Source organism: Eschscholzia californica, unplaced genomic scaffold (assembly GCF_041429995.1).
Source record: "Eschscholzia californica isolate CP2 unplaced genomic scaffold, dmEscCali1.0.p SCAF_1, whole genome shotgun sequence".
Classification (NCBI taxonomy): domain Eukaryota; kingdom Viridiplantae; phylum Streptophyta; class Magnoliopsida; order Ranunculales; family Papaveraceae; genus Eschscholzia; species Eschscholzia californica.
The window spans coordinates 74,951,783-74,971,817 of NW_028238198.1; the positions used below are offsets into that span (position 1 = coordinate 74,951,783).

At 35.5% G+C, this 20,035-nt stretch overlaps 3 protein-coding genes across 4 annotated transcripts; 1 reads left to right on the forward strand and 2 right to left on the reverse strand.

The window, feature by feature from the left end:
- Positions 1–151: 151 nt before the first annotated feature.
- Positions 152–3,371, forward strand: LOC147569122 (L10-interacting MYB domain-containing protein-like). 2 transcript variants are annotated; one of them, XM_086655571.1, is made up of 4 exons: positions 152–722; positions 1,562–1,896; positions 1,980–2,660; positions 2,747–3,371. In XM_086655571.1, the coding sequence occupies exons 2-4, from the start codon at positions 1,567–1,569 to the stop codon at positions 3,266–3,268; spliced, it is 1,533 nt and encodes a 510-aa protein (XP_086511697.1). In that variant the 5' UTR covers positions 152–722; positions 1,562–1,566; the 3' UTR covers positions 3,269–3,371. The 2 variants fall into 2 exon arrangements, with proteins under 2 accessions (XP_086511697.1, XP_086511699.1); XM_086655573.1 differs by lacking the exon at positions 152–722 and having other exon boundaries at positions 1,450–1,896.
- An 84-nt stretch (positions 3,372–3,455) lies between these two features.
- On the reverse strand, positions 3,456–7,390 carry LOC147569123 (protein DEHYDRATION-INDUCED 19 homolog 4-like). Its single transcript, XM_086655574.1, has 5 exons — positions 7,226–7,390; positions 6,784–6,908; positions 5,022–5,099; positions 4,243–4,355; positions 3,456–3,681 (listed from the first exon to the last, which is right to left on the reverse strand). The coding sequence occupies exons 1-5, from the start codon at positions 7,284–7,286 to the stop codon at positions 3,651–3,653; spliced, it is 408 nt and encodes a 135-aa protein (XP_086511700.1). The 5' UTR covers positions 7,287–7,390; the 3' UTR covers positions 3,456–3,650.
- Positions 7,391–8,231: 841 nt separating this feature from the next.
- On the reverse strand, positions 8,232–10,797 carry LOC147569124 (COBRA-like protein 7). Its single transcript, XM_086671649.1, has 2 exons — positions 10,046–10,797; positions 8,232–9,878 (listed from the first exon to the last, which is right to left on the reverse strand). The coding sequence occupies exons 1-2, from the start codon at positions 10,644–10,646 to the stop codon at positions 8,449–8,451; spliced, it is 2,031 nt and encodes a 676-aa protein (XP_086527775.1). The 5' UTR covers positions 10,647–10,797; the 3' UTR covers positions 8,232–8,448.
- Between the last annotated feature and the right edge of the window lie 9,238 nt (positions 10,798–20,035).

The following is a 20,035-nucleotide window of genomic DNA, read 5'->3' on the forward strand; positions in this document are numbered from 1 at the left end:
TAGATGAATGTGTGAAACGCATGTTTTCTTTTATCAACTTCTACTATAACGAGGGTTGTTCATACATTTTACTCTCCAAGTACTAATTGCATGAACATTCTACGATAATGTTCATTTTCCAATTAATTTCAGGATTTTCTTTTTAAAATCAAAAACACTAGAGAAAAGTTATTTTTTTTTTCAGTTTTACAAAAACTAATCAACTTTTTTGTAAATTGACCTATCATGTAAATTTGAAACAATGAAAAAAGATCACTTGAAGCTCTGGTAGGTTGAGTAGTACCCTAGATTTTTAGGCTATGGTTGGAAATTTGGAATCTTATTGCATTTGGGAGAATTGAGAACCAACCTTACAAAATTTAGGTGTAATTGGTAAACCTTTGGGGCAGAAATATCCCATCCATAATTCCAAATTACTGGTTTTTTTTTTTTTGTGTTAAGGAATTACTGGTTTTAATTGTGCACTAAGAAATGGTTCTTTTCAATATATAGAATAGAATAGCTAAATTGAATGGTCTAGATATAGGACCTAAATCTAAAGTCTAGCTTTAACCCTAATGAGAAAAATGGTTTCCTTTTCTGGGGCTATTGTTTTGTTCAAGGTAGAATAGGTTTCTACTTATCCCGGGTTGATGCCTATCCTCTTCATCTTTTTCATTCTTCATTTTTGGCAGATCTTGTCAGTGCTGAAACAACACTTCCATTTCTCCTTATAGAAGAAGGTAACCTTCAATCTTTCATTTTATGTTTGTTTCTTTTCTGGGTTATTCTTCTTTTTTCATTTGTATTTCTAGGGTTTTCTTCTTTGGTGTCTTAGATTTAAGTGTTGTAGTTGTACTTTTGTTTTTGGTTCTTTTCCTTTTTGGGTTTATCATTTATTTGCCTTTGTGCTATCTAATTTAGGTTTAATTTAAGTTGTAATAATCAATTCATATAACATCTTACTTGGTTCTGGATAACTACATTTTTCTGAGCAACACTTGTTTAAGTACTACTAGTTAATCTTAGACACCCAAGTTCTTGTTTCACTAGAAGTAGAATTCTTTAGTACTTAGGGGTTGTTTGCTTTTCTTTTTAGACTTCTTTTTTCTGAATTAGAGATGACAATTTTGATGCTTTCTGCTGTCTTTTTTGAATTTTCCATGATACCCAAGTTTTCATTTCATTCGAACATAAATCAAATTTAGTACTTTTGGGATATGGGTATGTTTATTTTCATAGACTAAGCTGAACCCTTGACGAGGGAGATGAAGGAGATAGATAAACAAGAGAGGGGTGGGGCGGAGATAGCTGGTTGGTGGGTGGTCGGTGGTGGAGAATGGTGACGGTGGTCAGTCGTGGAGGATGGGGGCCAGTGTCCGTGGTGAAGAAGAAAAATTGGGGGGTTTCAAAATAAATGGCTCTCAAAACATTCCAGTATGCATAGAGTATGAGAAATTTCACGAAACTACTGTACCCATAGTAAAGCCTTATGTGCTTGTGGTTGTAGTAACCAAAGAGAGAGATGTGAAATGGTATGAAACTTGGGTTTGTATGAACTAATTCTTCTTTTGTTAATTAGGAGGAATGGATAATTTTACACCAGATATAGGTGATCGTCCGAGGACTATCTGGACAACATCAATGAACAGATTTTTCATCGATCTTGTTGTTGAACAAGTTCGTAGAGGGAACATGATTGATCATGCAATAAGAAAACAAGTATGGGCACACATTACAGTAATCTTCAATCAGAAATTTGGATCTCAATATGACAAAGAGATTCTAAAAAATCGATACAAAAGTTTGAGAAGGAAATATAATGAGATAACAACACTACTTAACAACGGATTTCAATGGGACGAAACTCGGCAAATGGTTATCGGTGATGATAATGTTTGGGATCAATACATCAAGGTGATTTCTTCATTAAACAAATATATTAACTTGAAATATTCTACTTCGGTTGTTATCTTAAGTATGATATAATGTTTATGCAGGCACATCCTGATGCACGATCATATAGAACTAAGATCACACCATTCTATTCCGATTTGTGTTTGATATATGGAGATACATCGCCGGATGGAAAATATACTAATTTAGATCACCATGAAGATTTTGAGGATGATTCTTCTAGAACGAAGAGTGGTGAAGCATCAGAAGAAAAACTTGCCATTCATAGAGATTCAATTGATGATTTCGAGAACTCGTCAGAGTCGGAAAAAATCACTAGTGTGATGAATAACCTTTGTGAGATAGAAGCAACCGGTCACTCTCTACCAGTTACAAATAACGCGAGTGAAAACCTTTTCCCTGTGGAAGTGATGTTAGCAACCGAAACAGAACCAAGTATATTGCAAAATTCCGATGGTTGTCGTTCTAGGGTTAGCTGGACACCACCAATGGATCGTTACTTCATTGACTTAATGATTGACCATGTCCATCAAGGTAATAAGATCGGTCGAACATTCTCTAGAGAAGCATGGATGCATATGATTGCATTATTTAGTGAAAAGTTTGGATCGAATTATGATAAAGATGTCCTATATAATCGTTTCAAAACACTTAGGAAACAATACGGTTTAATCCATAGCCTTCTTACGCATGTTGGGTTCGAATGGGACGAAACACTACAGATGGTTAAAGGCGATGTTCATGTATGGGACGAGTATATCAAGGTTAAACTTTTCTCTCGTTTAAACCCTAATGACTTTCATGTATGATACTTTTTATCGGTAGTAATTTGAATCGGGTGTATATGCAGGAACACCCCGACGCACGTCAATATAGAGTCAGACCTGTGCCATATTTCAAAGATTTGTGTATAATATACGGAGGAACGAATGTAAGTGGAAGAAATGGAAACGGAAATCACATTTCAGAAAATGAACGGAGCAATCGTACAAGCAATGTTGAGGAAAATTCTGCTGAGTTTAGTGGCGAATTCGAAATACTAAATCAACTAAATAAGCGACTATTTACGACTCCATTGATTCCAGATCATTCTAAGAGATCAAGGAGGGTAGATGAAGGTATGGCGAATGCTCTTCGTGAGATGGCAAATGCAGTTACTTCATTAGCAGAGAAGAAGAAGAGTGAGAAGAATAATGAATCTGTTTCCATAAAAACTGTCATGGATGCACTTCAGGCACTCCCTGATATAGATGAGGAGTTATTTTTAGATGCTTGTGATTTGCTAGAGGATGAAAGAAAAGCGAAAACGTTTTTGGTTTTAGATGTTGGGCTACGAAAGAAGTGGTTGATGAGGAAGCTTCGACCTTCTTAGGAGTTGTGGGCCGAAAAAATGAATGATAAACATGTATAATCATATCTGTAACTCTGGTTTTAGATAACATAATACATTATTACATTTCTTTAATTTCTCTTTCTATTTGTGAGTCATTTAACTCATTCGAAGATAAAATAGTAATTAAACCAAGTATTTATCGCTCACATTATGAAGTTAAGTATTCGACACATGAAATCTAAAGAAATAATATTTGATCTATGCTGATATGAATAATTATCGTCCGATAAGAGAATTTGTTTTCGTAACTTGTAGCTTTAAAAAAAAAATGGCATTCTAAATTTTTCTACAATCATGGATCTATTTTGCCCTTGATGTAAATGCAAAAAAACAACTTTCTAAGCTCCAACTTTCTTGCATTCTATTTTTTATCTTCCTCCAATAGAGCAGTCCTGTTATAAAATTACCAAACCAGATGAAGAAATCCGACTTCAATTATTTTAAATGTTGCTAACTGAAAACCATAATATGACAACCCTAATCATTTTCATATTCGATAATAAAAGTAACCTGAATTGGATTTTTTTGTCTACCCATAGATCATCAAATAGAGTACTTCTAGGCTTCTGGTTGCAAGATAATGATATGCAATAGAATGGAGAGACTATATTTATCAACTATATTCAATTTAGATGGTTTTCTTTTTTCATATTTCAAGTCTTAAATCTGACTTAAGGTCTGCCTTTGGCTCGAAACAGACTTTAGAATGTTTGTTTTTGTCTGACTTATATTTATAAGTCTTGAATGACTGACTTGTTCTGATCTTTTGTCATCAAAGTAGGCAATAAAGTCGGCCCAAATTAAAAGTTTATTGTCTCATATAACATGACGTGACTATTGTGACTCTGATTACCTCACGTCAGACTTAGATAAATCGAAATTGGAGAGGTCATGCTGAGGCAAGTCCGATTCAGACATCTTAAAAATGCGAACACCGACAAAAAGATTTATACCTTTCTATAGCATGCTCATCCGCAGTTTCATTGATTTGATCTGATTCTTGTAGATCTTTCCTCTTCAGAAAAAGAGGTATCTGAGTTCCAGCATCACGGAAAGAAGATCTAATGTAAGCACTAATTAAGGAAATCAGAACAGAGTATCAACTCCAAATTGCATCAAATTTACAAACTTAAATGACTGAAATCTAATAAGAATTTGAAATTGAAAAACACACACGAGGGGTCGGTCTTCATCTACTAGTAGACAAAATTTACATAAATGTAAGCTTCAGCCAAAATTCCAAAGGGTGGCCCTAAAATGTTCAATCTATTGGATAACATTTACCTCCCAATAGGACCAATGTTCAATCTACTGAAATCTACAAATGTACCTTTCTACCATGTCTCAAAATCTCTTATAACTTTAAATGTATGAAACAAATGCTATAAAACGCCCTTGCTAAGCCATGGCATGTCTTTTCAACAAAAAAACCATGGCATGTCACATGCAAGAAAACTTGTGTGAGAGAAAAAAAGAATGTCAAAAGGCCCACGGGCCGACCAGCCCAACCCATTTCTAAACAGGTTGGTTGTGGGCCCAGGGTAAGCCACCACATTTACTTCACGTTCGAGCATGACCATATGTGCAGACGAACTGGACTGGGTCGACCAATATGACCAAGTTTTAAGGTGACGTTTGACAACCGTAGGGGTGCAAACAGTAAATCACTAATCACAATTCTAACACAACAACTACCTAAGAGAATTAATTAAAAACGTTGTTAAAAGGATATAATAAAGAACTCTTCATGCTCCTCAACAAAGTGAGACATCATATCACGCCTCACCCACACACCACAAATTGGACATGACTGCAAATATGAAAAAATAAAGTTACGAATGTATGCCAAAAGTAAGTTTAAGCATATAAGTTCTAGACATGTTCCAGCATCGTATCTGTGGCCGCCATTAAACTGAAAGAGTTTCTATTTCTAAATAGAGAACTTTTGCTATCTCTAAAACTACATTTTAAAACTACTGATATAGTTTATTTTAGCAGTAGTAGACATCGACAAGGCATACAATTTGTAAAGTGGGTAAGCGGCACACAATCCTTTATCTGCAAACAGTTGTCTTACAAGTTACAAGGAGCTGAAAACCTCATGGATTATGACATGCCGTGGTGGACTCATAAAATTTATTTTGTGGGGGGCACAATTAAATTAAATAGCAAAAAACGAATACTATCGTTAATGACAAATTGCGTCACTTCATTATGAACCTCTATCAAAATAGTTATAAGTGTAAATTGCGAAAAAATATTTTGTGTCGTTCAAACCAATGACCTTTATATGTCATAACCACACTCTTGACTAATAAGTACAAATTATATGTTAAAAAGAATGAGAAAGATCTTTTATCTTGCAAACAAATCCTCGTAATCCACATTCTCTAAAGAAGTTAAGGAAGTGGAGGAAGTGAGATGAAAATGACTTTAAAAGAATATTTTTAAGAAATATACATAAAAATGACGGATGAATAAGGCATAAAGGTAATATGGAGATGCAAATAATTATATAGGATGTTGGATGAATTTTAGGTGAAGAAAAAGTCAAACTCGAATTTACAAAAGAATACAAGCTAATTTGATCAGAAAATAAGAGTTACAATGAAATTTTGAGGTGTCAAGTAGAAAACTACAAAGAAAAGAGGGGCCAAAACAAATCAAAACAAACATGAGAGGAAGGTTGTGAAGATGGAGACTCTTTTAACACTAAACAGAGGTGGCTTCTAAACTTTCCAAAACATATTACTCAAAAAAATCTACAAAAAATATTGATGGTGGGATTAAGACATTATTGCAGTCAACTACTCCCAACGCAATTGAGCCAGATGTTGTTTTGTGACAGAGTTTAACAATTACTTTTATCTTAAAAGTAAAAAAAGATCCTACAATTTTTGGACAAACCTACGTCTTTAACTCAGGGCACGTGCCTCCATGGGTCTCAACGTAAGTCCGCCCATGGTATTAGAGCTAGTGTTTCGGTGACGTGAAGTCCTAAAAGGACCCCTATAATTCAATAATTGCAGTAAACACCCTATAACACAATTTTTTGGGAGTATGGAGGTTTATGAGGGAAAGTTTTAGCAATGATGGGAGACGCTTTCAGAACTTCCTTTCCAATTGGTTGGGATTTCGTAACTTCACCCCTACATGGTTATTTATTGAATTGTGAGCGTGTCTCGAACCCTTGACTTCTAAGGTATAAGACTAAACCTCTTACTACTCCAATCAAGAGTTGTTGGCTTCACCCCTGCACAGTGGGGGACGACTGCAGAGTGCCTCCAACCCAAATATTGTCAGCATAAGAGTTGGCAATACTTTTTACAAGCCAATTTTCAAGGAAATCTAGTCTTAATTGACTCTATCAGTTTTATCATGTAAATTAGTCTATCTAAAGGCTCTAAAACACTATTCTCATAGTTATCTTTCCTGAAAAAGGAAACAAAAACCCTAATTCATCTACATCAAACAGATAGAGAAAAGCAAAATACCCCATGTTTGGTCCGAGAGCAATGTTTAAAATGGTAGCACATGCGGCGAATCTCAAAATTCTCTGAACAGAATGGGCATGGATATTTGGACTTTAGGCGATCTTCTTCCGTTTCGAAGTCCAAATCTACAAAAGAAAAAAAAAACACAATGTTCAATTAGCAATGCCAAATAGAGAACAATAATGATTGTAACTCGACTTCAACCATCAAGGCATTAAAGGAAAAGCAAATCAATATGTAGCCTAGTTTGTTATGGGCCAGTCTATAAGAATCTTTGCTTAACCTGTCTACGGTTCATTCAGATGTCTTTTAGGGCAGTTATATACTTATTCAATCTTTACGATGTATCAAAACCATATAATATAAATCATAATTCTATAACATAATCTTATGTATATCTCAGAAAAAAAATTAAATTAATTTTTTTTTTGTTTATATTCACCTTTTCGTGAAAGACATCGCTTGGAGGTAGATAAACTATTAATCCATGAATCATAATCCATTGAGTCGAAGCTGTTAGAGAAGAAATACTCCAAAGAAAACCAATTTTTTTACTCAAAGTTCTACTAAACTACTAGTTTTGAAACACTAAAAATTGATTAGGGATTCTTAATCCCCCGCCACCCTCCCTTCTTTTATACATAGAAGTAGTCCGATCCAGTACTTCGGGATTATGATACAATATCCTAATCTTGTAACGATTGGCTAAAATTACATACGTGTCAAGATCTAAACCGTTTGCAGATAGCTTGATCTACGAGTTAAATTCGATTTCCGTATTTGTGTAGCTTTCTGAGTGTACCCCGAGATATTTTCGGGACATTTATTAGTACGAGATTGTCGGGAGAAAACAATGATCATCAAATTTCTCTTGCTTGCTTTTTTTTTAATCCAACGGCCCTCTGGAAACGGAATTGAGGTGATTAGTCGGTGCACCACCATAGCCACACGATTGTTTTTATTTAGGACTATGTCTCTTTTTAACCCTATTCTGAGACTAACTTCAATTTTAGGGCTCATGTTCCCATAGATGAAAATTTAGCCCATAAGTTAGGGTTTGTTGTCCCTATGATGACTTTACGTTCAATGATTTCTTATTGTAGAAAAGGAACTTACATCAACGATAAGTTTATTTCTCGTTTCAGTAGAACGAAGGGGATTAGTTAGACGTTAGAATTTTAACGACCCCGTTGAAACTTAATTGATCTAGACTAGTTACTTTTTCCTTCTCATTTCCTAACTACTCCCAAGGATTTCATGTGTATAGATAGATACCTTTTCTCCTTTTATCAATTTTTGTATGCATAGAAAAAAGTCAACTGATTATTTTTCATATACCAAATATGTGAAGTTAACCAACCACTTTGTAAATCATTGCAAGAAAGAACATGCCCATCAAACACAACAATTAACAATTCAATAAACCTAAAAACAGAATCACTCCAAGATTTGAGAATTTCAAATTCAATTCATCAAATTAAAATAGGTTTATTGATGAATTAAAATTTATACTCACAAATATTACAATTTTTTTCTATAACTAACAATATAGAATGGAAAAAACAGAGTAAAACAGCAAACTATGAATATGATGAGATAAGAAAAAACAAACTACAAAAGCTTTTCGTGGTATTTTAATGGTGGCTTCAATAACTTAGTTCTTGGTTATTGCTGGATCAATCTGAGAGTAATAACAGATATAACAAAGACCCAAATGCCCGAAAAAGATGAGTCGAATCTATGGCCATTGTTCATAGGGATAATTGAAGGAAGAGAACATTCTTCACCATTAAAGAACACTTTTGTTGGAAACCCATCTCCACCAATTATATCTATTCCAGGAGTAAGTTTCTTCGTAAACGAAATCACCGATTGTTGTTTACCCGGTATTGGCGGGTTCTTTAATGTAGCATTTGCCGGTAGTATGGGCATAAGATAATTCAAACCCGGAAGACCCGTCATAAAAATGGTATTATTTGCAGTAATATTAAGAATAGTACCGTTGAATGAATACATCGCTTCAAAGCCCGGGACAGCCTTCTTAAACTCCATTGCAGTAAACCAGTCAGGGTAAACAGTTTCGGCCCAATTGAAGAGAGTGACTCTTGCTGTCCAACCTTTGGTAAAATCTGAGTTTAAGTGCCAGTTAATGCTAACTCCACAGTTATCCGGACACGGTAATGGGCTTGGAATTTGCCGGTGTTTAAGAGATGCCCAAGCTACAGCCTTGGCTGTCCTGTTTACGAATGGAACAAGAAGCGCATCGGGTGGAAGAATCATGGCTTGTGAAGTGGCACTACATGTTTGGGATGGGTTTTTCGGGCAACCACACGCACAAGTTTCGCAAGGAATAACAGAATCGTTGTAAAATGCTGAAAATGAAACACAGCATTTTGGGCTTGCTCCAGTCGGTTGTGTAATGTTGCAGACTACTTGCCAACTAGCTACCGCCGTTGTATTAACCGATAGTAATCCGTTTGGGCCCGGGTACTGACTTGCACTAACACGGATCGGTGGGCCACATTTGTAATTTGGGTTAAGTGAACTTCCACTAATCTTCCAATTCTGTGGTGGAAAAAGTTCAGTCCTATTAAGATCTGGTGGCATTTTCTGTACTTGGATTTGGAATGCTGAAGATGACCAACTTGGATTCATTTCTTCTGGCAATATTGTACCATTTCTGCAACAAAATGGAATCATTCCAAGGTTTGGATCATTCGCTACGGTAGCAGGGAGATCGATGATGGTGGGCCTTTTCTGACAGTTGAGGACAGTTGAAAAATCTAAGTTCGTGTAATGGGCCCCTTGAGGCCCATATATGCAGTCCGTTGAATCAACAATAGATGGATAAGCGCCTTTCATTCCCAAAATGAATTCATCTCTCATCCAATCCCAAGTCAACTTCCAATGGTCGAGTCGACCAAGTGAGTTGTGCATTGACATCTTCACTTCGGCAAAATAATTAGCGTCGAAGGTTTTGATTACGTCATAATCGATAGTAAGATCTCCGTTTTGGCGAGGTAGAAACTCGACTTCTGTAGTGGTTGCTGTAAAGTCAGGGTCTTTAACACAACAAACTTGCATCACATTCTTACCTGCATATAAATAGGTTACGATGAACATACATTAGGGCAGATTCATATAGAAAAACCCAACGAAAAACTTTATTATCGATTAGTCTCTTAAAATTCATAGAAAAATCGAAAAAAAAATACCCAAATACCCCAAAATAAAGAAGAGGATGAAGAATGAGTTGAATTACCTTGCATGGTGGGTTGAGGGCAAATATAACCATCATTAAGAAGAGATATATTAGAAGGCATAGGAATGGAAGGAGGTTTAACACCAAATTGGGTACCCACTAATTTAATCTGAAGTTCCATTTGAGTCAAATCACCAGCAGTATCAATAGCTGTTTGAAGATCAGATGATGGAAATCCAGCAAAAACAGTACCATTACCAACTGGTGCAGGAAGATTAGTTCCATCAGCTAATACAACAGAAGTAGCAGAGACTAAAATTTCATCATGTTGAAAACCCACAAATAATCTCCATCCTTTAAATTCATCAACCCCATTGTTAAGAATTGTAGCAATTGATTTAAATTTGTAAGCTTGGTTTGTTGAGTTTAATGGAGGAAGTCTTTTACCAGATATATAAATGTATGATAAGAAAACACCATTACAAATATCAGCAGCTGGTGCTGGTGCAGGGGCTGGTACTAGTACTGGTAATGGTGGTACAAGTTGAGAGAGAAATTTAGGTAGAGATAGAAAGGTGAAGATGGTGAAGAGAAGGAGATGAATCTTTGGGAAACCCATGGTTTGGGTTTTTTTTAGAGAGATAAGAAAGATGCTTGACATTTGAGAGAAAGAGATTTTAAAGGATGGGAGAAGATGAAGGAAAGGTAGGAGACGTGCACAGAGTAACAGTTAAGCTAAAGCTGGATTTGAATAAAACTCTCATTTTGAATCTCAAATCCTCCTTTTTTTTTTTTATTATTGTCATTGAGTCGTTCACCACTACTATTACTAGTATATAATTGGGTTATTTCTCAAAAGCCTCAAACTTTGTGACCAGTTTCCTGCCTAGCCCCTACTTTATCAAAAATACTCAGAAGACCCACGTTTTTCGGTTACCGTTAAATGTCCGTTACTCTCTCTCCTCCATCTCATCACCTCTCTCTGCCACACCATCTATCACACCACATCATCGTCTTCACCGGCGAAGGTTCCAACAAAATGACGTGGCAAGATATTTTTCAAAGTTGGACTGAATCTGGACCGTGCTCTTTATAAGCAAATTATGTTTTAACAGTCAAGATTCAGTCAAACTTTGAAAAGAGACTTGCTAAGTAATTTCGACAAAAAGTCAAAAAATTTGTTCGGTAATGTAATTTTCTTTTTCTCTTACAGATACTTGATATCGATAACTTATTTATGATTTTCATGATTACTCTTTTGGAAGAGTCGGTGGTGAAATTAGTGGTAGTGGTGGTGGAGCCTTTGAAGTATGGTGATGGAAGTTGTGGTGGTTGTGATGTGATGGTGGTTGTGATGTGATGGTGGTGGTGGAGGGCGCGATGGTAGGGATATAGTGGGAGTGGAGGTACGGTGGTATGGATATGGTTGTGGTGAAGGTATGATGGTGGTGGCGATAGTGGTGTTGGTGGAGGTATGATTGGTGGTCATGGAGGTATGGATGGTGGTGGTGGTGGATGTATGGGGATGAAGGTGGTGGTGGTGGATATATGGGGATGATGGTGGTGGAGGTACGGTGCTGTTAGAAGTATGTTGGTGGTGGTACTGGTGGTGGTGGTGGAGATACGATAATGTAGGTACGGTGGTGGAGGTGGTTGAAATACAAATGGTGGTGGTGGAGGGTATGGTGGTAGGGATATAGTGGTGGCAGAGGTACCGTGTTAGGGATATGGTTGTGGTTGGGGTATGATGGTGGTGGCGATAGTGGTGATGATGGTGAAGGTATGATTGTGGTGGTCATAGAGGTATAGGATGGTGGTGGTAGATGTATGGGGATGGTGTTCGTAGAGGTATGACGGTGTTAGAGGTATGTTGGTGGTGGTGGTGGTGGTGGAGGTATGTGATAGTGGCGGTGGATGTGTGGTGTTGGAGATATGATGGTGTAGGTGTGGTGGTGGTGGTTGAGATACAAATGGTGGCGGGGGTGGTTGAGTTACAGTGGTGGTTGAGAAGTAGTGCTTGAGGTGTGGTGGTAGAGGTACGGTGGTAGTAAATGTGTTGTGGTGGTGGTGGAGGTTTGAAGTGTGGTGGTAGCGGAGGTTTGAAGTATGGTGGTGTTGGAGGTGTATATAGTGGTGGTGGTGGTACAACAGTGTGGTGGAAGTTTAGTTGTGGCGGTGCAGCTAAAGCGAGGAGTTGGAGCGGAAGTAATTAACAAGAGCAATGAGCAGCTGGAAGCAGAGAACCAGAGTGCAGGAGATATGAGCAAGCGAAGGAATCATAAATCAATCAACAGAATATACCATCATAACGGAGGTTGTAATGCATCAACTTCTTTTTTCATGCTGATCTAATGGAAGACCATTTTTTGACATTAGCAAATAGTAATTTTGGAAGAGTGACAACCACAACATACGTAACAAGTAAATGATAGGTAGCTCTTGTAGATTGTGGTAACCTTACAGAAGAATAAACCATGCCGCAGTAGAGACGAAACTCTTCATTACGAGCATTGGTCCTACCCAACTTTACATAAGAGTGACAACCACATGACACCTGACTGGTAAATGATACGTACAACCTTTTAGAATGCGGTAACCATGTATCATACTTATTTAATAGTTTTAAGCATAAATTATATTTGTAATAATTTTTAATGTAAGATTCATAATGAAACAAATAGTATTATGTCAAAAAAATTTACGTATTTTTTATAACTGATATTTTGAATTAAATAATATAAATTGTTTAAACAATATAACACATTTTCTAATAAAAAAACTTTTTAATAGATTTTAATAAATTTATTTTCTAATAATTTGTTTCTCTTTAAAAAATAAATTAGACACATATCGCGAATATCTTTTATATTATGCATATCACATATATAACGATAATTTCGTCTGGGTTGACGAAAGTATTAAGCTAAAGATAGAAAGAAATTATAATTAACTTAATAAATAATAAAATAATTATACTTTAGTGCTCGTTGTTGTGTCAGTTAATCATCTCATGTGTAGTATAATTTATGTAATAATAGTTAATAATCGTAGATACCAGAAGAATAAACTATCCCGCAGTAGAGACACTTGACTAGTAAATGATAGGTACACTCTTGTAGATTGTGGTAACCTTTCCAGAAGAATAAATCATGACGCAGTAAGAGATCAATTACAAGATACCTGACTGGTAAATGATGGTGACACCCTTGTAGAATGTGGTAACCATGTATCATGATTTATAATGAAACAAATAGTATTACGTCAGAAAAAATTAAGTATTCTTTATAAATGATATTTTGAATTAAATAATATAAAATATATATAAACAATATAACTCATTTTCTGATAAATTAAACTTTTTAATAAATTCGTTTTCTAATTAGTTATTTCTCTTTAAAAATAAATTAACAAATATCGCGAATATTATATATCATATGTCACATATCACATATATAACGATAATTTTGACCGGGCTGACGAAACTATTAAGCTAAAAATAGGAAGAAATTAAAATTAATTTAATAAATAATAATAAAATAAATATATTTTAGTGCTCATTGTTGTGTCAGTTAATCATCTCGGGTGTAATTTATGTAATAGTAGCTAATAATGGTAGTACTAGAAGAATAAACTATGCCGCAGTAGAGACCGTGACTGGTAAATGACAAGTATACCCTTGTGGATTGTGGTAACCTTCCCAGAAGAATAAACCATGCTGCAGTAGAGACGCAACTCCCTATCACGAGCATTGGTCCTACCCACCTATACGTAAGAGTGACAACCACAAGACACCACCTGACTAGTAAATGATGGTTACACCCTTGTAGAATGTGGTAACCATGTATTATACTTATTTAATAGTTTTAAGTATAAAATACGTTTGTAATAATTTTCAATATAAATTTATAATGAAACAAATAGTATTATATCAGAAAAAAAATTACTTATTTTTTATAAATGATATTTTAAATTAAATAACATAAATTATATGAACAATATAACTCATTTTCTAATAAATTAAACTTTTTAATAAATTCATTTTCTAATTAGTTATTTATCTTTACAAATAAATTAAAAAATATCGCGAATATTTTTATATATCATATATCACATATCACGTATCACATACAAGCAATCTAAAAACTCTTTAGGATAATTTAATCAACGATTATTGAATCAAGTATGACATAAATAAAAGCAGACTAGTACGTTGACCAACAATTAGATGTGCGAAAATCATAAACATAACAAATGTAAAACATTGTCAACAGTTGGTAGCCCACGTGGTTCCAAGGTGTTGACATAAACTCCAGAAATCCCTAGAGGTCTCAGGTTCGAATCCCAGAGAAGGTGGAATCTTTGGTTATTTGATTTGGGATTATTAGGGTGTAAATAATGTAGTTGGGCTTTAGGCCATTGTCATGTTGGGCTATAGGCCCGGTCTTGTTTCAGTTTGAGTGGGCAGTTATTGAGCGTATCACATCTTTGATGTATCAATGCCAAATGTAACGACATACGTAAAAAGAGTTTTCACTTGAAGAATTTTAAAATAAATTAAGTTTTACAGGAAGGCATTCTTAACATTCGCGTAAATTCTTTACCATTGTGTCAATGTTCGTTCAAGATCTTCATAATTCTGAGAATTCTTGTGGACGTTAGATAGTGTAGTTGACCGGGGATTTTCAACCAACCATCCCCAAGCCTTGTTGTTTCTCACTTCGTCTTCCTATACAAATGGGAGCAAAAATCAGTTAATGTTCTTTATTAAAGATTAATAAACAAGTAAATTAACAAGTAACTAAAATTGACTACAAGTAGAATAAATAAAAACCCTCATTGAGAATACAACAAATAAAGAAAGCTCCCACCATCATATCACCATGGATCATAGGCTGAATGATTTTATATATATGTAAAATAAATAAGTAAACTAAACAACCAGAAACACGTCTGCAAGGCACAAAAAGAAGATTTATAAAACAAAAGAAGCAGTTAGCGCATGTGAGACAACAAAAATTTGCAGAACCCTAGAGCGAGAAATATGACTATGTTTAAGACTTAAGAGGAAGGTGTCACAGAGTAAAAATACAAATCAGATACTCGATTACGAAGTACTATTTCTTTTTAGCATTTCTACGAAATATGCGGACAACAAAATAAGGTGAGTGGGGAAATATATTTGGATAAGAGCAAATGCGGATTGTGTTAAGTTTTGTCTACATACGAAGCACTGTAAGATCTTTTTCCGCATTATTATTTTAGACTGAAGTTTCAAAATTAAAACACGTTCTTGGTTGAAGTCATTTATTAAAAATATATATGATATTCAAGTACAAAATTTAGTAAACTAACTATTGTAGGCTCAATAGCATGAATGGGTCTACAAAAACAGCTTGTTATTGGTTCTCCGTCCTCGGTGAATGTAAACCAGATATTATATCCGAAGAAGATTTAATAAAAAAAAATACTTAGATGTAAATTCTTCATTTCATGATCGTATTAATAATAAAGCAATGTCATATAGAATTTACTTGATCAATTGCAAAAACCACATGAACATCTTTTGCCCATGCTAACTTTTTCCTTGGACATTACACCAATTGGTAGCATTGGTGTGATAATTTCTGTTTGAATCAAGTCATAAAAAGTGGACATCATGCATAAGTGTCGAGTCATCCTCTCTTGGCCATACAACACGGACACCCTCTCCCAATGGAATAGGATCAAGAGTTTCGACAAAGTAATTGTCTTGAGTGGTAAATTAAAAGCATTATGAACAGTCAATATTGAAAGAAATTAATCCCTCTCCAAACCTTCCTTATATTGACCATTATGATACTTAATGGAGTTCCAAAATGATGTAGAGGAATTGGCCGAGAAATACATGGATGAGATCGAAGCGGCCAAATACAAGGGTGACAGACTAAAACGGCCAAAATCGAAGCTAAGGGTGTCGGAATTGGACGAAATTTTGAGGGATGGTGTGAAATAGCGTTCCGGTCATTCGTCTAGGGCCCACTTTGAGGGACAAATTCCATCGTTTAGGGCCTCAAAACGGACTTTTACTAGTTTTTTTTCTATTTTTGGTAATTGTTTTCAGTTTAGGATTTCTACTATTCTAGTATTTTATTTTTTTAGGAGTTTCTATTGGAGTTTGACCAAGATTAGGAAACCCTAAGTCTATATAATGAGGGCTTAGAAGTTGTTTCAGTCATTCATTCAATCAATAAAATTCAGTATTTTTAGTATTCTTGTTATCAATTTCGGTTCAATAGTCTTTAGACGGAGTTCTAAGACTTTTTATCATTTTTCCGCTGCGTCACAAAACTCCAACTTACCTAAAGGTTTACATTCTTATTCCAAGTTATGAATTAGATTTTTTGCTCATCTACTCTTTCATGCCAGAAGAAGCCATCTTTAACTCTGCGGTATTAACAACTCAAACAACCCAAAACCATCTACCCTACATTTTAAATCTCTTTTGCCTAAAAATAAAAGCATCAGATCCATAAGTCTAGCTAGATTTGAAAGGAAACCCCAAATTCCAAACAAGCTAATAAATTTCAAAAGTTGTAAATTGAATCCTCAATAGATCTTTGACATTCACACTATTGTTAAGGTTGAAAAAATTAGGCGAAACAGTGAAAGAAAACGAAGATGAACCTAGATAAAATAGCTGGTACTAACATCAAGAAGAACTTTATCGGTGTCACCAGATTTTGGGTACATATAAAGATGCAGTAAGTTGAACAAAGATTTTCATTAAAACCGTAATCAAAGTAAAGAAGTAAAAAAAGGATAAAATACCTCAATCTGGCTGGAACCAGACTAAGCTTCTTATTCATGTGTCGAGCTTTTATGATGAATGGCATCAGAAATGTAAGCAACTCTGGATGAGCACTTAAATGAAATTGATTTTGATTCCTCTCAACTCTAACGACCACCATTGATTGTGAAGGACGAGGAAGGAAGGTAATGCAGGCTTCAAGGAGGTAACTTGTGTCATTTCAATTGAGTTACATTTTCTCAAGGAGGTGTCCAAATGCAGAAGAACATTCTTGTTCATGAAGATGATATAAATTTTGGACAAGAACAATATTAGAAGTGGAAAGAATATTACTTTCAGAATAATTAATAGGGACATGGAAGTCGAAAATATACACGTTTGTGGATTGAACAATCAATTTGTGGCGACACTGAAGAACATATAACATTATAATGTCAATATTTACGTTGGTGTATGTTGGTTCTCAAATCTAACATCGATTTTGTTAGTATCCCATTGACTCTAATATAATATAGTGTAAAGATGCAGAAAGGTATTGTGCGGTTTTGTGTTGTCCAATTAGTTTGTAGCAGAACTTGCAACTCATATCATGTTCCACCGTGAAATGGCACTGGGAGAGTGATAAAGGGACGGTGGGTTTAATTGTGAAACAAGCATATAAGGTTAGTTGGCTTACCACTCCCTGAGTTTATCCGATTTTAATGGAGTGTATTCCAAAATGTACCACCTTGTTAAGCATCGGTCTTGCAATACTCAAGGCACCCAATTTAAAAGAGATCACGGTATACGTTTCACATCCTATGTCGAACACGTTTAAACTACAACGAGAAAGTATGATTAATATATCATCTTCTTAGTGTGGGAGAATACTGGAAAATAAACATGAATGAAAGACATCTAGAGAATTACAATTAAGAACTTGTGAATCCTTAACAGTGCCAATATATTCATCCTTTGAGTAGTACTATAATCAGAATTCGAATTTTAGATATGAGCAAATGTTTTATTTAACTGAAGAACACAATAGTTGCTTAATAAATTAAAAAAAAAACTCACTTATGTTATGTTATATGGTTACCTAAAGATACCCAGAGCATATATGACAAGTGTCTACAGGAAGTTGCCTCTTATAACAACCAATTAGCATGTAAGGATAAGATGTCCAATCAAATCATTGCTTTGGTTGGAAGGAAGTGGCGGTTTTAGCATATAGATTATGGCGGTTTGTATTGGGACTACATAATGCAAGAGTGGCGCATGATTTTCTCCATGTCATCACAGCTGAATCTTGGCCAACGGATGGAATGAAGATTGTATCTAAACTGTTATTATTGTATTTCACTTTGACTTATTCAAATTAAATTAGGTTAGATTAGTTTTGGTTTAGATTTTAAGTTATCTTATGTAACGATACAGAGAGATCTCTGCACTCCATGTATCTATATATACTCAATGAATTATTCAATCTTCTCTCAACTTGAGGAAGAATTTTATAGTTTGGCTGAGGAGTAAACCGACTGCATTCCAATTTCCATCGTATCACTTCCCACTCTTACCCTATAAATACCTTCTTAGACGATGAAATGTTGAAGGAAATAATGCCGATGAAATGTTGCGGGTTCATGCTTTAAGTTTTCTTAGACGATACATACATGATGATCTGAAGTCATAATACTTGTATGTGGAAGAGCCGCTATCTTTATGGAATATTGGATCGGTCTTACCAACGTGTCGCCAGTTGGGAATACCTCGAGTTGAGGGACGACTGGGTCAGTCTGTTGAGGAAGGTGGTAAGAGGTGAATATTCGCCATAGGTAAATATGTCAATCAAAGACTACTCAAACCAATCCATGATTGGTTGATGTCTGTGTTGAAAATGATACCCATGGATGGTACATTTCAACAAGAACGTCCTCTTGATCGACTAGTAGGCGAGCGTCATGTGTACTCATTTGATCTTAAGAGTGTTACCGATAGGTGGCCGCTCTTACTACTCTTTGAGGTACCGTTTGTGAAGAAGCTGACTAACGTCTGCTTTGTTGCAGGACAACCCTTAGGGTATTACTCTTCTTGGTCGTTCTTTGCACTGTCACATCATATCTTGGTGTGACATTGTGCAGAACAAGTACATCTAGGTTTGCGCTTTGATAAGTACGCAGTACTTGGGGATGATGTTGTCATTTCTTTTTTCAAAAGTAAGTGGGTCCGATTTATGAGCAGGCTCTAATGCGTCCAGGTGTCAAAATCAGTTACCAAAAGTCTCTGATTTCTAAAATGGAGTGGGAGCACAAGAATGGATTAATCATCCTAATTACATTCGGAAAACGTGTCTCATGGCCACTTGATGAGTTACAACTGAATGGCCTCGCTCAAATAGATAAAAAGTTAATCATTTGTCTTTGACAGTTGTACTCGGGATAAAGAAAGTCTGAAAGACGTGACGTATCAGATGGGATACAAATTGACACGGGAATCGAGCAGTTTACTTATTCTAAGTACAAGTGGGAGTCTGAAGGTGAAGGATATTTCTTTGTCAAGGAGATGTACTTTGACCATGAATGCAATGCGAGCAATTTGTCGGATAGGACAATTGATGAGAAGATCATCAAGTCCGATTGATTTAGGGATCGTAGTGTTTTGCTAGAAACCAACTACGATCGTCGAATTATGAAATAATTCGCGACTAACTTCGACTGGATCCTACATCGGGTTACATATAAGAATGACTATTTAATCGGATGATATGACTAGTGGGAATGAGATATATTATCATGGGAGAGTCCTATAAATATGTGTCATAGGCCTAAAAGAAGTTTAGGCAACGATAGCACAAAAAACCAGAAAAGGGGGATTTTGGGTCAAGACACCGAAAGGGTGTTTTGGGAATAAAAAGGTGCCCGACCATGATGAATGGGGTATCCTAAAGGGGGCGGCCAGATCTGGACTTTTCCCCTTTTAGGAGACGGCCACAACTAAGGGTAATAGAGAAAATAGCAACTAGTTTCTATTTTCGACTATTTCCTTAATCTTATTCAAAAATGACTTTTTAGGAATTGAATTAGGGTTGGACTCTAAGTTAGAACTATATATAAGGTCTCCTAGGGACTTCAATAAGGTGTGGAATTTCTCTAAGAGCTTTCTAACTCTACACCATTAAGTAGAGAGGGGAAAGAGAGTTAATTCCCAAAAGTTATCAACTAATCAAATAAAGAATAAGTAGTTCTTCTTGTAATCAAACTACCATTGTTATTCTAGCTAATAAA